At 38.5% G+C, this 15,428-nt stretch overlaps 1 protein-coding gene across 1 annotated transcript in view; it reads right to left on the reverse strand.

The window, feature by feature from the left end:
- Positions 1-3,232: 3,232 nt before the first annotated feature.
- The window catches only part of DCHS2 (dachsous cadherin-related 2), a 335,304-nt gene continuing 323,108 nt past the window's right edge, over positions 3,233-15,428 (reverse strand). The window contains exons 18-20 of the mRNA XM_072621307.1: positions 13,930-14,216; positions 12,741-12,879; positions 3,233-9,581 (exon numbers count right to left, since the gene is read on the reverse strand). Coding sequence (XP_072477408.1) covers positions 6,955-9,581; positions 12,741-12,879; positions 13,930-14,216 — 3,053 coding nt within the window. The 3' untranslated portion in view covers positions 3,233-6,954. The remainder of the gene's footprint in view (positions 9,582-12,740; positions 12,880-13,929; positions 14,217-15,428) is intronic.

Here is a 15,428-nt window from a genome sequence, read left to right on the forward strand (position 1 = left end):
CTCCTCACCTTGTACAGGAAAGTTGAGTCCAGGCTATTGCTCTGAGAGCTTACTATGTAATGACAAAATACACTTAACTCTGCAACCAAAATAGTGCTAATTCATCAAAGGGATGCTCATGTACATCTGCTCCTTGTTTAGTTCAACTCCACCTCCCAACCTATCTTCATTAATCATTTCTCAGTTTGTATTTGGCAGCTGTATTAGGCAAAATGAGAAAAGTTCAGGGCGGTGGGAAGTACTAATTATTTCTGAAATAGACATATGTTGATTGCATATCAGCAAGGTGCTATGTCTGGGATTACTCCCTCCCTTCCCAAATATTTTAGTGTAAATTCTTTCAAGGTCATGCTATATTCCTAGTCCTAATAGATAAATACCATTTAACCCACAGGCAGGTCATACAAATCATGTCACTGTGAATTCAAATGAATATTTCTTGAGAACAAATAATGTATGAGTTACCGTGAAACACACACACACAGTCATTCCTTCCACCACATGATGACTTTTCTCATGGTGGCTCTGATACATCTCAGGTCAGCATAAGGAATCAATGGGAGTCTGGGAGAGTTTTGCAGGAGCCACAAACAACCCATGAAGGTCAGCCGATGACACAGAAAAAGTTTAGAATCTCAGAAATGCATAAAATATGTTGATATTATAAAACAATTTGTATAATATCAACATATTTTATCTTTTAACACTATAATAATTCAGAATTCTTCTCTGATATGGAAGATGGGCCAAAAAATTTTACACAGATTTTCCAGATGGTTCCATGCCCATAATCCCTATAATGTAAAAGGAATACCTCTATGAGTGTATATAAATATATAAATACAAATAATGAACTTATATGTGTGCATGTATATATACACACATGCACATACACATATGTATATGTATATTTGTAAAATTAGATATATAAAATATATATATATATATATATTACAAATCACAAGTCTGTATTTGCATACACTCACATGCATGTCTGTGTGGACATACACATATGAGCCATACTATATGATAATTATTTTTAGGTTCTTTCACTTTTGAATTCTCAGTTTATGTATTTAAATTGACTGGTTAGAGTTGTCTAGGCAACCTCAATGCTGAGGTCATGTACAATGGACTTTCCCAGAAACTTAATTTCTTCGCCTTTTCTTTCCCTGGGTATCAGCATGATATAATGTGGTGGTGTTAAACGAAAAAGAGGGCCACTGAACCATATATAAGGCTACCTTCAGGCTGTATATTGACTCAGATAACCACATATATACATTGTCTATGTTTTATTGTACTTTTATTTTGTTAATACTTCCCAACTACATTTTAATCTGTTTCAGGTACACTCAGGCGTGTTGTGGGCTGTATGGGTCCCTCCTCTCAAGTTTATATTCTTAAAGGGAAGTGTAACACAGGATATAAACAGCTAAGTGTGGTATATCTGTGATAATTTGTAAAGAGAATGAAGAGCATAGGAACAACTGAAGGGATCAGGAAAATGAACTAATACAATTTGTTGTCAGTTCCAGAAATGTCTCTTCAAAGAAATTTGGTATCGATTGTGTGACATGGGAGGCACAGAACTGCCCGGCATAGTGTGCCCGCATCAAAGAAGGCGCTGTCTTCTATGTGTGAAGCAGAACTGCAGTAGCTCAAAAGAAACGAGAGATGAGCAAATTTAGAGAATCCATCCCAAATGTTCATATGAACTATTTGTGCCTGATCTGTGGTGGAGCATTTGGAGCTCATGTTGGTCCGATCAACCACAGCCCGACACACTGTACTTTGATCCCAACATAGCGATGTTGTTTTTGTTCCCTTGTAGCATGATGGTCAACGACCAGTACCACAGAACAAAGAGTTAGAAGAGTGGTTTTTGTTTGGTTTGGTTTTTTCTTTTTCTCTAGGGCTAGACAAAGTCCAGTGTGAGCAAAGTTTAAGCTATAGTTGTAAAATCTGTGGAGCAGTGATTTGTTAGGAATGAAATAGAGAAGAGGAAGGAAGTAGGAAACTAGATGATGTGGAGATTATCTGACTGAACCTAAAATATGAACCTGAGAGGGGATACAAAGCCAGATGCCCAATAATGACATTTAAATATTTTCTCCCTCCTCCTGGACATATTTGCAGCCTATTGACAGATCCTTCATTTCCTCAGTGGGTCCTTCTCCCTCTACTCCTTCAGCTCTTGAAGTGGAGGGCAAACACTCAAGAATGATCATACCAAGTCACCATGGGGTGAGGGTGGGGAGCTGGTTGCATGTAAAATGCTTTAGCAATCAAATGATTCTCACCTTACCCACTGTTTAAAAAAAAAAGTATTCCATTTCAAATCTCCTATAAGACAAACAGATGAACTTGCACTTTCACACTTATCCAAAGCATTTTGGTAGATTTATTCTATTTGGCTGGAAAGGCAGGCCTGCCCATACCACCATATAATTTTGTGCCCTTGTGGGAGTAGGGGTGAGGGAGTGAGTAAGTGAGTAGTAAGAAAGTGTGTAACAAGGAGGGGATAGGATTCTGGTGGGTATTACATGTCTTTTTACTTCATGTAAAAGCTTGTGTAATAATAGCAAGGGGAAAAAAGTGATGAAAAAGACTTGTGTTTGAATAGAAACAAGAAATCTTTACATTAACAACTGATATTTCACCAATAGAAATGTCCCTGGAATGCACAGTAAATGAGGTTCTAAAACTAAAGAGAAACATTCTTAGGAACAATCCTGTTTTCAACTAAAGATCCATTATAGATAAAATATGTATGCATGTAGGTAGCCAGTGGTTTATAGTAAAATTTTAAAATATTTTTAATAACTTCCAAATTATCAAATCCCTAAAGGTAAGAAGACTGAGTTTTCTTCTTCTTCTTTCTTTGCCCAGGAATCTGTTTGGATGCCAGGTTGCCAATGACTGCTAGGATATGGAATTTTGATATCCATTTGGTCCTGATTTACACCAGGATTTCTCAGGCTGCCAACAAGCAAGTCCAGAACTTCAGGCAGCCAAAATTCCACCAGAGACAACTGTCTTTTATTTTATAGCTTATGAATTTGGGGCTTAATATGATTTTCCACTAACAAGTTCTGTACCCCCTCCAAAGTGCTAAAACCGGTGTGCAGATCGGCAAAGTAACCCAGAACAGATGAGGCAAGTTAATATTAAACTTGAAGGAAAACTGTACAAATTATATTGTTTACTTAGGAAAAGAAAAGGACCCCAGTTGAAAAGGCTGACACATGATTTATTGCAGACACAACTCATATATTCACATTTTTTACCTCAGCCACACTTGAAGCAGCAGCATGTTGGCCAGTGTGGCTCTTGGTATTTGATAGGACATTAGTAAAGCTATCAATTAAAAAACATCCCCGCTGAAACTTGGTAACAAGTGACTTGAAATAATGTTCAGCTCTTATAAAATATCTAGGAAAAAAAACGCAGACTCATATCCAGCATGAGTAATAAATCACAAAAGAACATGCTTAGATGAGCAAGCATACAATTTGTGGAAGAGTTAGGGAGAACAAACTGTGTACAGACACAAGGAGGAGAAATGTTGATGCTCTCCATATGACAGACAGCAAATGATGCTTTCCTTGTGGCTACAAGCAGAGTATGTGGCCACAGAGAACTTCCATAATAATGAATTTAGACACAAACACTTTCCCACATTCTTTTGGTATGTTCCAGTGAAACTTTGAAAGGAACCAAGGAAAGATTAGATACTGTAAAGTTGCCAAGGGATGTGGTAGAATCTCCTTCCTTAGAGACTTTTAATACCTCCATATGTCAGGAATGCTTGAAATACAGTCCTCTTTAGGCAGGGTCTGATTGTCCGTTGAATCAGAGATAGGACTATGATGCCTGCACCAGGTCGAGTCCAGGGGTGCTTATCTTCTTTTATGTCATGGACCTATTGGGTAGACCATTAAAACCAAGGGACCAACTTTCTCGAGATTTTTTCAAAAGTCATAATTGAGAGATGCTAAATTTCAGGTAGAGATTAGTGAAAACAAAGATCTAAATCTGTCCCATCCAAGTTCACAGACCCTGCTGAATTATGTACAAAGACCCCAGGGAAAGAGTTTCATTTCCCATGACCTGCAGGTATTTATTTTGTGATTCCATTGAAAAGCACATACCATAGTGAAAACTCAAGACACCAATCCATTCTTTCAAAGAAGTATCAGGTCAAGTCATGATGTGTGTCGTTTTAATGACGACTCATTCTATTAACTGAATTTGCTAATACTACAGGAAATATTTATGGTTTTGCTAAGGAATACAATACACTATTTGTTCCACCTGGAAATCATCACGTTCATAGCAGTGATTTCTCGTAAACATAAGTAAGTATCCCTCAGACAATACTAACTGTGGAAAACCAGTGTGTTGTAGTGAGATGGTTACTGTACTTGTCATTGGGTGAGGCCTAGGTTCAAAGCCTACTTCTGGCCTTTATTAGCTATGTGACTATGAACATCATTTTGCCTCTATGACTGAGCTCATTTCCTCAACTGCAAAATGGAGACAAAAATACTGGTAGCACCTACCTCACAGGGCTATTGTGAGGACTGTATTATACCATTTTGTAGAGGAGGAAAATGGACCCAGAAGAGTTAGCTGTTTTAGTGAGTTAATGGAAGAAATATCAGAATTCACAGTGTGTGCATTTTCTATACGTAGCCTTGCCTACTAACTGCTCCCATGAATATCAGTGAAAGAATAAGACACAGTTGTTCAGTCATTCTCCACTCCCTTGTGAGCCCATGTCAAGAAACCGATCGAAATACAACTAATTCCATGGGTCACCTTTGAAGGTAGTCTCCTCATGTGCCCTGTAAATTTTATTTTGTGATTCTGTGAACTACTGCCATGATGTCGAAAAGAGTTATCCTTCCACCACTGAATCACCATCATCAAGAGGCGGATCCTTATGCCAAAGAAAACCACCCCAGAGAGGAAGTGAGCTAGAAAGGTGATTTTTTTTTTAGAAGAGTGCTTATTTCTGGCAGTGAAAGTGCATAGGGACTGTAGGTGGCACAGGGGAAAGAGTACTGGACAAAGAACCAGGAATTATGGGTTTTAGTGCTAGCTCTAGAATTAAATTTGGGTAGGTGATTTCCCTTTTATGAGTTGAATTGCAGCTAGGTGGAGAGGACTGGAACTTTGACCCAGGGTACTGGTAATATTTGTATTCCTTTATCAGGCAGAAAGAACTGATCCTGGCATCTAGTTATCATGAATAATCCATTCAGAAAGGAAACTTCAAAATAACCCTTTTGCCTCCTATCAGTCACATCCTAGTATTCTCTCACATCTTCCTCCAGTGGTGGCTTTTCCAGCCCTGATTTGGGGTATTCCAAGGCATTATGACTTTTTTTTGACAGAGTGCTGTCTTAGAATTCCTCCCACCATCAAACCTGGTGTCTCAAAGTCTTAGGTCTCTCATTCTTAACAAAATTTGTTTCAGTAAGTTTATTTGAGGATAGCGTTTGTGTTGTTGCCCTAGGAACCAGAATTGTTGCCTACAGTTCTCCTTGGGTATCATTTTCCACATTTGCAAAATGACTGCGTTGAACTAAGTGATCTCAAATACTTTCCCCTTCAACTCTAAGGAATTCTAAGTTCTCTGCTTCATCCTGTGAAACAGTAGTGAAAACAATATAATCAAAGGGCAGAATATACCAATAATCCAACACCATCTGCTATGCCTACAAACTATCTATACAAAGCCAAAGTACTGACTGCACCACTGAATGCAAGTTCAGCTGAGCAAATGGTAATTAGATTATATCATGAGAAGACAGATAGTATGCTTTTGTAGCTCATTTTAAACTTTTAGTAGAAAAAATTTATACAAAAATCTTAATTTTAAAAAATACCATTAAATCATTCTAACTAGGAAATTATATGAATAGCTAATTCCCATCACTCTAGTTTGTTTTTATCTACATAAATTTGCCACTGCTAACACAGTGCATAAATTATTCATTCTCTGTTTACCACAAGTAACTGCAGTGTCTAGAAAAAAAATAAAATGAGTTTTCATAAATTAATCTCCAAAGTTTCACATCTATACATGTGTCCTGTCATAAGAAGTAGCAAGAAAAGAAAAAAAAGTATAAAGAAAATGTACTCAGATCTCTTTGGAAAGAAGTCCAAGGAAGTTTATCATGTGAGAGGTTTAACCCAGTGGTTTAGGCTAGCATTACTCTTGGACCCACACCAAGAACAGATGCACTTGGTTCATTTAATCAGACAAAAGTAACTGGGAAACACTCTTTTTTTTTTTTTGGCATAGACTGATGGCTAATTTCATTCTTTTTTTCTCATTCATCTCCCTAGAGATGATGGTGCCTGTCACTTCTAGGCTCTACAAATAGAATAAGCTGGTATGGAGGGTGGAAAGGGAAGGGAAACCAAGAAGTGAGTCTTTAGGTGCCAATTATCTTGATGCGAAGTGTAATGTCAGTGAGCCACAGGTAGTCTATTTACCTAAGCTGCTTGAGCTCTATGGTCACTCCGTGATGCTCTTGTCTCATGTATTTTGAAGAAGTTAGACCTCTCACTAAGATCACAGAGCACCATGGAACACTTTAAAGTTGTTTGCAGGTCACTCATGTCCATCAGGCCATTTCAGCTTCTGAACTTATTTCTATACAAACTGCAAAGTACAATAGTATGAACTGTTTATTCTGAAGGTAGGAGTACTGGTGGGTGAAGACAAGAGTCTTCGGGCAGTTTCTCAATACGTCTGGGAGGGTGTTAAGAGGATAAAATGGGGTGCTATACAAACTCAGACTGAAATGGGTCATATTCTCTCAGCTATGAAAAAAAATCACCCTGAGGAGTTTGGTTAGAAATGTTAGGTTTTTTGTTTTTCTTTTTTAAGTATACTCCTTCTTGACTAAAAGTATCCTGGGACTCAATGCCAAGGTTTCACAGCCGGACTTCTTCTTCTGCCCTGGGCCCATGGGTTGTCCTGACTAGGCATGTTCCTAATAATCCAGCATCTGGCAACAATGGAGACACAGCCGGAGACTGCATGGTCAGCAGGGAGAGAGAAGGAGAAAAACTGGGGGTCATGGCTGTTGGTGGATAGTGAAGGTGCTGTTGAAGGGGAGAACGTGGGTATTTCTTGAATGCTTTCCCTGGTGAGAGGCTTGGCATTCGTGGTGGCACTGCCTTTATACCAGGCTGTGCTACTGATGTGATCAAAGGTGGTGGGAAAACAAAAGATTTCTTCCCCTGTGGTAATCCAGGCACCTGCAAATGTTCATCTTTCAGCTTTGCAATATCATTGAAGACAGAAGAAAGAGGCTGAAACTGGGGCTCCCAGTTGAGAAGGTAATCCCAGTCATAGTTGCTTCTTGGATCCTTAGTGGGAGCTTCTAATGTTGTGAGAGACCCATACCTTGAGTCCTGATTATTTGAAATAAAGATATAATCTCTTCTATTATTTTCCACAACAGTTTTCTCTTTCATTCCAATTCTGTGGAGTGTCTGGGATAGCATTTTATTTTGAGCATATATGGCATCACACCTTTCTCCTATACCATCAAAGGTGAAACTACTCTCCAAGGTTTCAGTGGTGATAACCACATCTGTTTCCCCAGACAGACAAGAGAGCTGGTCAGAGTCTCTGGGTATTCCAGAATCTGGCACCTGAGACCCTCGGTCACTCAGAACTGAGCCAGAGCCCTTTCGGCATGGATGTTCATTGATCCTCTTGATCTCCTCATCCTCGGCAGTATCTCCTTCCACTGAGCAGTGGCCACTTGAGTCTGAATGCCTACACGGATTCACCATATCCTTTTTCTCTCTCATATCTACTAAATTCAACCACTCAGACATGGAGCCCATAGGAAGAATGCCATTGCCCACATCTGAAGCTTTCTGGGAGTCTTTGAGGATGCTGGGATCACTAGTCAGGCTCAGATTACTAGGTAAGGATGAGCATCCTTTTTTTTCCCCACAGGTGTTCACTGTGTCTTTTCGCTTATATCTTGAAATCAGGGCAACAAGGCTGATGACCAAGAGCAGGAGAATGATGATGGAGGCTGTGAGGCTGATTGAAAGGCTGTTAGCAGACAGCATGTAATGCCCTCCCTGCGTGAAAGAGGACATATTCACAAAGATAGTGCAAGAGGAGGACTTGGAGTTCATTTGGGGACTTTGTGCTATTACCTTCATTTCAATGATATTATCTTTCTGGTTGTTGCTTCCCATAAAGGGAGGGTCTCCAACCCAATACACATTTCCACTGGTTTTGTTAATGGATAAGAATGTTGATGAAGTTGTAAGAGTATAAAGTACAACTCCGTCAATTCCAGCGTCAGCATCAGATGCTTCTACTTTGCCAATAATCTGTCTTACATGACGAATCTCTGGAAGACTAAAGAAGTACTGGTCTTGTGTGAAAATAGGTTCATATTCGTCAATTCCTTCAACATCCACTTGGACCATCATAGTGGCTGTGGCTTCTCCTTTGTCTTCTGCCTGAACAATAAAGCAGTGTTTATTTTCACTTTCATAGTCTAAGGTTTGCTTGGCATAGATATCCCCAGTTAATGGATCAATAAAAAACAAGTCATGATCATGAGGGATTCCCTGATTCGTCAAACAGGATGACTGGATGGAATATGTTAGGTGTCCATAAAGACCAGCATCAAAATCCAAGGCATGTGCTGTACACACGAGAGAGAAATTGGGCAGATTTTCAGAGACAGCACAGTTCAAACTCGAGAACATGAACTGGGGCGCATGGTCATTGTCATCCAAGACACTGATAGATACCACTGAGAAAGCAAAATTACTTGTTCCTCTATTTGAGGCTTGGACAGTTAAAGTGAACAGCAATGTGTCCTCATAATCCAAGGGTTTAATCAAATCTATTGCTCCAGTTTCCCTATCTACTTGGAAATGTCCTCTTTCATTTCCTGAGATGATGGTGTAGGTGACTTCGGAATTGGCTCCAGTGTCATGGTCTTTTGCTGAGACCACAATAATCTGACTACCAACAGGTAGACTTTCCTTAATATGAGCATGGTATTCTGGAGAACTGAATATTGGCGGATTATCATTGGCATCAAGCACATCTATTAATATGGTGGCTGTAGAATTCAGTGGGGAATGACCATGATCAGAAGCTAGAACGATGAGTTCATGACAAGCCATAGTTTCTCTGTCTAGAGGGTGGCTCAGCACAAGATGACCAACATGTTTGTAAGGGGATCCTAAGGGAATTACATGAGTTTCTACATGGAAAGTGTTCTGCAAATTACCGCTGATGATAGAATACTCAACATGTGTGTTTTCATGGGTCCAGTCATGGTCAACAGCAGAAAATGTGAGCAAGGTGGTTCCAATGACTGCATCTTCACTCACGGTGATGTTATAATACTCCATTGTGAACTGAGGGGCATAGTTGTTCACATCTTGAATTTCTATTTCCACTAAAGTAAGGGCTGTCAAACAAGGCATTCCATCATCTTTGGCTTCCACAAGAAGTTGAAGTGTTGATGTTTTGTCCAGAAGCATCACAGGTTTGACAGTAAATATGGAGCCTGAAAAATAAGAACCATAATCATGTTTTCTGTGAGTTTAGATTTAAGATATCTATTCAAGAAAATTATTCATTCAATGCAAATATTTTCTGAAAAATAATTGTACATATAGCACCACGTTTGATGCTATCATGTTTACCATTAAACACTCATAAAAGCATATTATTATTAGATTTTTTTTGAAAGTACATAAGTTAGATTCATTTTATGTGTTCATGTATGAAGGTAAAAGTCTGATTGTATGTGTGTATGTGTGTATGTATGTGCATAGTGGATACAGAACCAGGCATGCAGTCTGGAAGACTCATTTTCCTGAGTTCAAATCTGGCCTCAGACACTTACTGGCTGTGTGACCCTGATAAGTCACTTAACCCTCTTTGCCTCAATTTCCTCATCTGTAAAATGAGCTGGAGGAGGAAATGGCAAACTACTTCAGTATCTTTGCCAAGAAAACCCCAAATGGGTCACAAAGAGTAAGACGTGACTGAAATGACTGATTAACATGTAGGTATGTTATGTGTGTATATGTGTACATGTGTGTATGTATTCTTTTCTCCGGCATAAAAGGAGTTTGTACAGAAATGCTACCTGCATGAAGGTAGTATGGCATAGTAAATGGAATGCCAGACTAGTAATTACGAGATCTGCATATGAATTCTGCCTCAGGCACCACTTGTTGGTAAGTTATTTAACTTCCCAGTGTCTCAAAGCTCTGTTTTGGAAAAAAGCAAACAGGAATATTCATAAGTCTGTGATAAGGTAAATTTTTCATAAGCCTTCAAGTGTGCTGCTGTGGATGTGTCATTCTACTTTGTTTAGCTAGTTTCCTTCACCCATATGGCCAGAATCCACTGGAACATTTGATGAGGAATCTGGGACATGAGAGTGGGGTGCAGGTGGGCAGTGACTTGGAGAACTAAGAACTGTGTAGCTGTGAAATTGACTTTGACTAAGTGATTTTATTTCTCTGTACCTCAAATCTCTTATTCTACTAAAAGCAAGGGGTTGGAACTGATGGTGTCTAAGGTCCTTTCTGGCTGTTACATAATTTTGTTCTATGATCTGCTTCAGGATCCTCTGACCTGTTATATAAGCTAATGGATAGCAGGAAATTCTATGCATAATTTCTCATGTATAATTAGGATCATCCAGTCATTGATCTAGAAATAAAAGGGACATCAGAGGTCACCTAGTTTAACTCTTTAATTTTACAGATCAGGAAACTGAGGCCTGGGGAGGAAAAAGTAACTTGTCTAAGTTTACCCAGGCATTAAGCATCAGAGGCCAAGTTTGAATCCACGTCTTCTGACTCTAGAGCCAGTGAATTTTCCCAACACTATACCACCACTGGTAAAAATTTCCTATGTAAAATTTTGTATCGTTAGTTTAAAGTCAAAATTGTGGAACAGGCTAGTTTTAGGGGTAACTAACAGTCATCTCACATAGCTTGACAAAAGGTCTCAAGTCATACAAGACATGACAAAATGGAAACACTTTGTAAAGACTACAGTAACCGGTACTATAATGTAAGAAAATGATGTTGGAAAGAATTCTCTAAAGGATGTTATTGTCCATTTCCCAAAACCATTCCCTTCAAGTCAATAAGAAATTTCATTCATATGATTATTTTATATCAGTAAAATATATTTTGTGTATCTCATTGTGGCTAGAAATAGGTAACAAATGATAGTTATATGTTGTAACATATATGAATGGTACAGAAACATGGAAAATATTTAGGTCAAAAATGAAATGTTCTTTTCCATTAGAGTTTCATTAATAATGAAATCATATTAAAATAGTTTTAAAGTATTTGTTTTTTTTTCAAACAGGGTCCATTTAATTCTATATGTATGTAAATTTGCATAGCACACCTGTCCTGGGTAGAGAAAATTGGGAAGTTCAATGTGGATCCTAAGCTTTGATATAAGGACCAAGAAAATGGAGTATAACTTTCTCCACCAAGCAGGGGGTGGGAGCAAAGATTCAGTGCTCATCAGGTGGTTCTTAAAGACAAAAAAGAAAAGATCTGACATGTCCCTGTACCTAAATTTGGCTTCCTCTTCTTTCTCCCCCTCCCCTACAAGATTGGGTTGTCTGGTCATGCCAACTGCCAAGCACTCCAATGCTCAGGCTGCATGCTGTCTCTTGTGATTTTCATTCCCCTTCGTTATCATTTAAATTTACTTTAATAATATTTCCTTTACAGAAAGCTTTGGGGGCAGGTCAAATAGCATGATTTTACCCAGGCCCTTTATTCCCCACAAAGGAAGATCTTGTAGGACAAAATTACATCTTACAAAACTCAGTTTCAAGTATTCATCCATAATTTTCACTGTTTAACCATCTAGGTAAAGTTTTAACTATATTAGTTATCAATCAATAACCACAAAGCTTCCCATGACCACAAACATGTGTGTAATATGGCAATAATATGTAAGAACCCTGTAGGAAACACATCAGCCAGAATACCAAATGTTACAAAAGATTTCTAGTTTTCCTCTTCTTTTTTTTTTTTAATGTTATTAAAGGAGAAATATAGCTCATCTTTGGAAGATACATCTGAGCCTTTATAATTTATCCCCCTTCATTTTATGGATGAGAAAACTGAGGCCCAGACAGCACAGGTGACTTATCTGAAGTCACACAGGTAATAAATATCACAGGCGGGATTTGAATCCAATCCTTTTTGAAGACTCCTGAGCCAGTATTCTTTCAATTATATCACACTGACAATGCTACAACTGAGTACCCTGTACCTGACTTGAAGGTAAACAAAGTCTCTAGGAGTGTTTCAGTTCTAAATCAATCCCCTTGATTGCAAAGTTCAACTAAGGCTGAGTTTTGCTGCAACAGTCCTGGGACGTTTGCTGGAATTGTACTTGACTTTATGAGCAAACAGAATGCTACTGTCTAGGGTACTACGAGCCTTAGTGTACTTAGAATATAGTCACTGATCCTCTATTTCTTTCCAGGTATGGCTAAGGTGTAATAGAGGAAAAATAGCATTAGATCTGGAGCCCTAGACTCCCAGATTAACAGGAATCCTGTGGCTTTACTTCAGTGAATGCAAGCCAAGCCACATTTGGAAGAGAGGTTTTCCACTTTCCACTCTGTGACTGAAAATGATGAATTCTTCAGTCCCTGAAAATAACTCACCATTATGGGGGTCAATTGAAAATCCTTCAGCAGAAGAAAGAATTTTGTAGGAAATCCTCCCATTCATTCCTGTGTCCTGATCTGTGGCTGACAAGGTCAAGACGGAGGATCCTACAGGTGTCATTTCAGGCAATGTGACCTGTATCCAAGGGAGAAACGAGATTAAAAGAACATAATTTGCTTATGGGCTAAACATATTTTCCTGGGCAAATGATAACTGAGGTGTTTTTTGTTGAAGAAATATTATCCTGTGCCTTTCTTTGGACATGCTGCTTCTCCTGATTTCCTTATGTTGAAATAACTTTGCTGAGTTGAGATATTAAAAGATAAAGGCAGAAAAGTTCCAGGATTCAGGGTGAATTTTGCCTTATTAATTTCATCTTTTTGAGATTTCATTTTGACCTGTTTTCTTTCCAAAATAGCTCCACAGCTCGCTCGCTCTCTCTCTCTCTCTCTCTCTCTCTCTCTCTCTCTCTCTCTCTCTCTCTCTCTCTCTCTCTCTCTCTCTCTCTCCCCACCCCCCACAAACCACTGAGTATTACAATGTCTTCCCATGTTGTCTTTATCCTTGCACTGTGCATTTATGACATGGAAGAATCCTGAAGTGGCAAATTGTTGTCTGCCAATATCCCTAGTCCTGATAATGTTTGAAAAAATCAAACATCACTGTGTGGCTTATCCAGTACATTGGGCTCATAATTAGTTGCTTCTGCAAAAAACTATTTAGAACATTTACAAAATATGCTGAGAAAAGAAAAGATTCTCTTCCCTCCAACATTAAAGATGCAAAGCCAGAATGAATAGCAGGTGAGGTAACTGTCCTCAATTTACAAAAACTGAAGTCTTCATGTTGAAATGAAGCAAAAAACCTGTTAGTATCATGGCAAATGTTAGGCATTTTACTAAAAAAACATGAAGTATCAAAATAATCTCTAACAACACTGGGAGAGCCTAAACATGTGCAGTGAGATTAGTATAGGCATTTCACAAGAAGGAAATTGAATGAAATATTCAATTCCAGCTGTAGTAACATTAACTACAATTTCTGTTATATAATATTAAATATTCAGAAGAGTGTGTTATTGAATGGTGCCCTGCCTAAGCTATCCCTCAACAATAGAGACTTTGGGCTATTCTCTGCACTCCTGAGCTTGGCCCATGGTATCCGTAGAACTGTAAACCTCATTACCTGATAGAAATCTTGGGGAAAGCAAGGGGGGTTGTCGTTGACATCCATAACATAGACCATGAGTGCTGCTTCTGTGTGGTGTATAGAGTCCGAAACCTCAACCAGTAACTCATATTCATGTCCTTCTTCAAAATCCAATGGCTTGGCCAGCATCACTGCTCCAGTGTGGTGGTCAATTGCAAATCTACTCCCTGGGTTACCCCCCTTAGTGAAATTGAAGACAAGAGCAGGTCCTGAATCTCTGTCATGAGCATACACTCTCGTCACAACAGAACCAAGTGGAATACCTGTAAAAATGACCACTGTAGTCAGCCATCATTAAAACCCACTTACTTGTATGATCATAAATGCACCTTTATCATGACCCTTCCCTGGAATGTTTTCTGGTGTTGAGTTTCACGTGAATAGAAGAAAGGTTCTAAAGTGCATACTAAAAGATAACCTTGTCCCTCTGGAGGGGGATTGGAAGAGAAGGAATAATTAGTATTAATCTACATTTTAAAATACTCCAGGGGTAATGAACCCCAAGACTCATGAAACATTCCAGCTCGAGGGCCCAGAACATTCACAGTGTGCCAGTGAAGACATGCAGTTCTTGTAACACAATTCTGAGTTCCTTAGATCGGATTTTCTGTTCTCTCAAGTAGCTTTAGAAAACTTTATATATGTACTTCATATATACTTTAAAGTATACATATTTATACTTCAAAGCTGTAATCTCATCAGCGGAACGCGTTCCACTGATACCAGCAGCAAGGTGCCTTCTCCTTTCTTGGAGATCTCTCTGATATATCGCCTTGCAGATAAGGAGGGGATCTTCTTTACGTTAATTGTTTATAAACTACACAGCAGCAAGTCTCCTCTTCCCCTCTTCTTAGGGATGCTCTAAGAAAGAGCTGGGGGGAAATGACAATCTTTTTAGGACTTCTGTTGCAAAGTCTTTGACCTTAGGAAGAGGTTGAATACATTGAAGTGATGGACATAGGCAACTGATATAAGAGCCACATCACCTGCAAGGAGAACTATCCTACGTGTATGTATGTATATATATATATATGTATATATATATAAAATATATATGTATGTATTAAAATATATGTATGTATATGTATATACACATAGAGATATGTACATATACTGCACATATATATCTAGATATATGTATATACACACATACACATAAGCATATAAATATAAATACATATACATATGTGTATATAAATATAAATGTATGTGTATATTTATGAAAAATTCTCAGTCTTTATCATCAAAATACCATTAATGTCTAGCCATTGCTCTCTTTGTCTGTCTTGAAAGAAAATAGCTGACAAAATAGCCCTGGAAACCATTCCTCCACCCACTTCCTTGGGCTTTCTGTTACCAACCTTCTGTGTTGACACAAGTTCCCAGAGGGCCCAACTCAGACAGAGAGTTAGATCCCTCTAGAGCAGAAATATTTAATATGAGATTTGTGAATTTGTTCAAAAAATGACAATTTA

This window comes from Notamacropus eugenii, chromosome 6, assembly GCF_028372415.1.
Source record: "Notamacropus eugenii isolate mMacEug1 chromosome 6, mMacEug1.pri_v2, whole genome shotgun sequence".
Lineage (NCBI taxonomy): Eukaryota > Metazoa > Chordata > Mammalia > Diprotodontia > Macropodidae > Notamacropus > Notamacropus eugenii.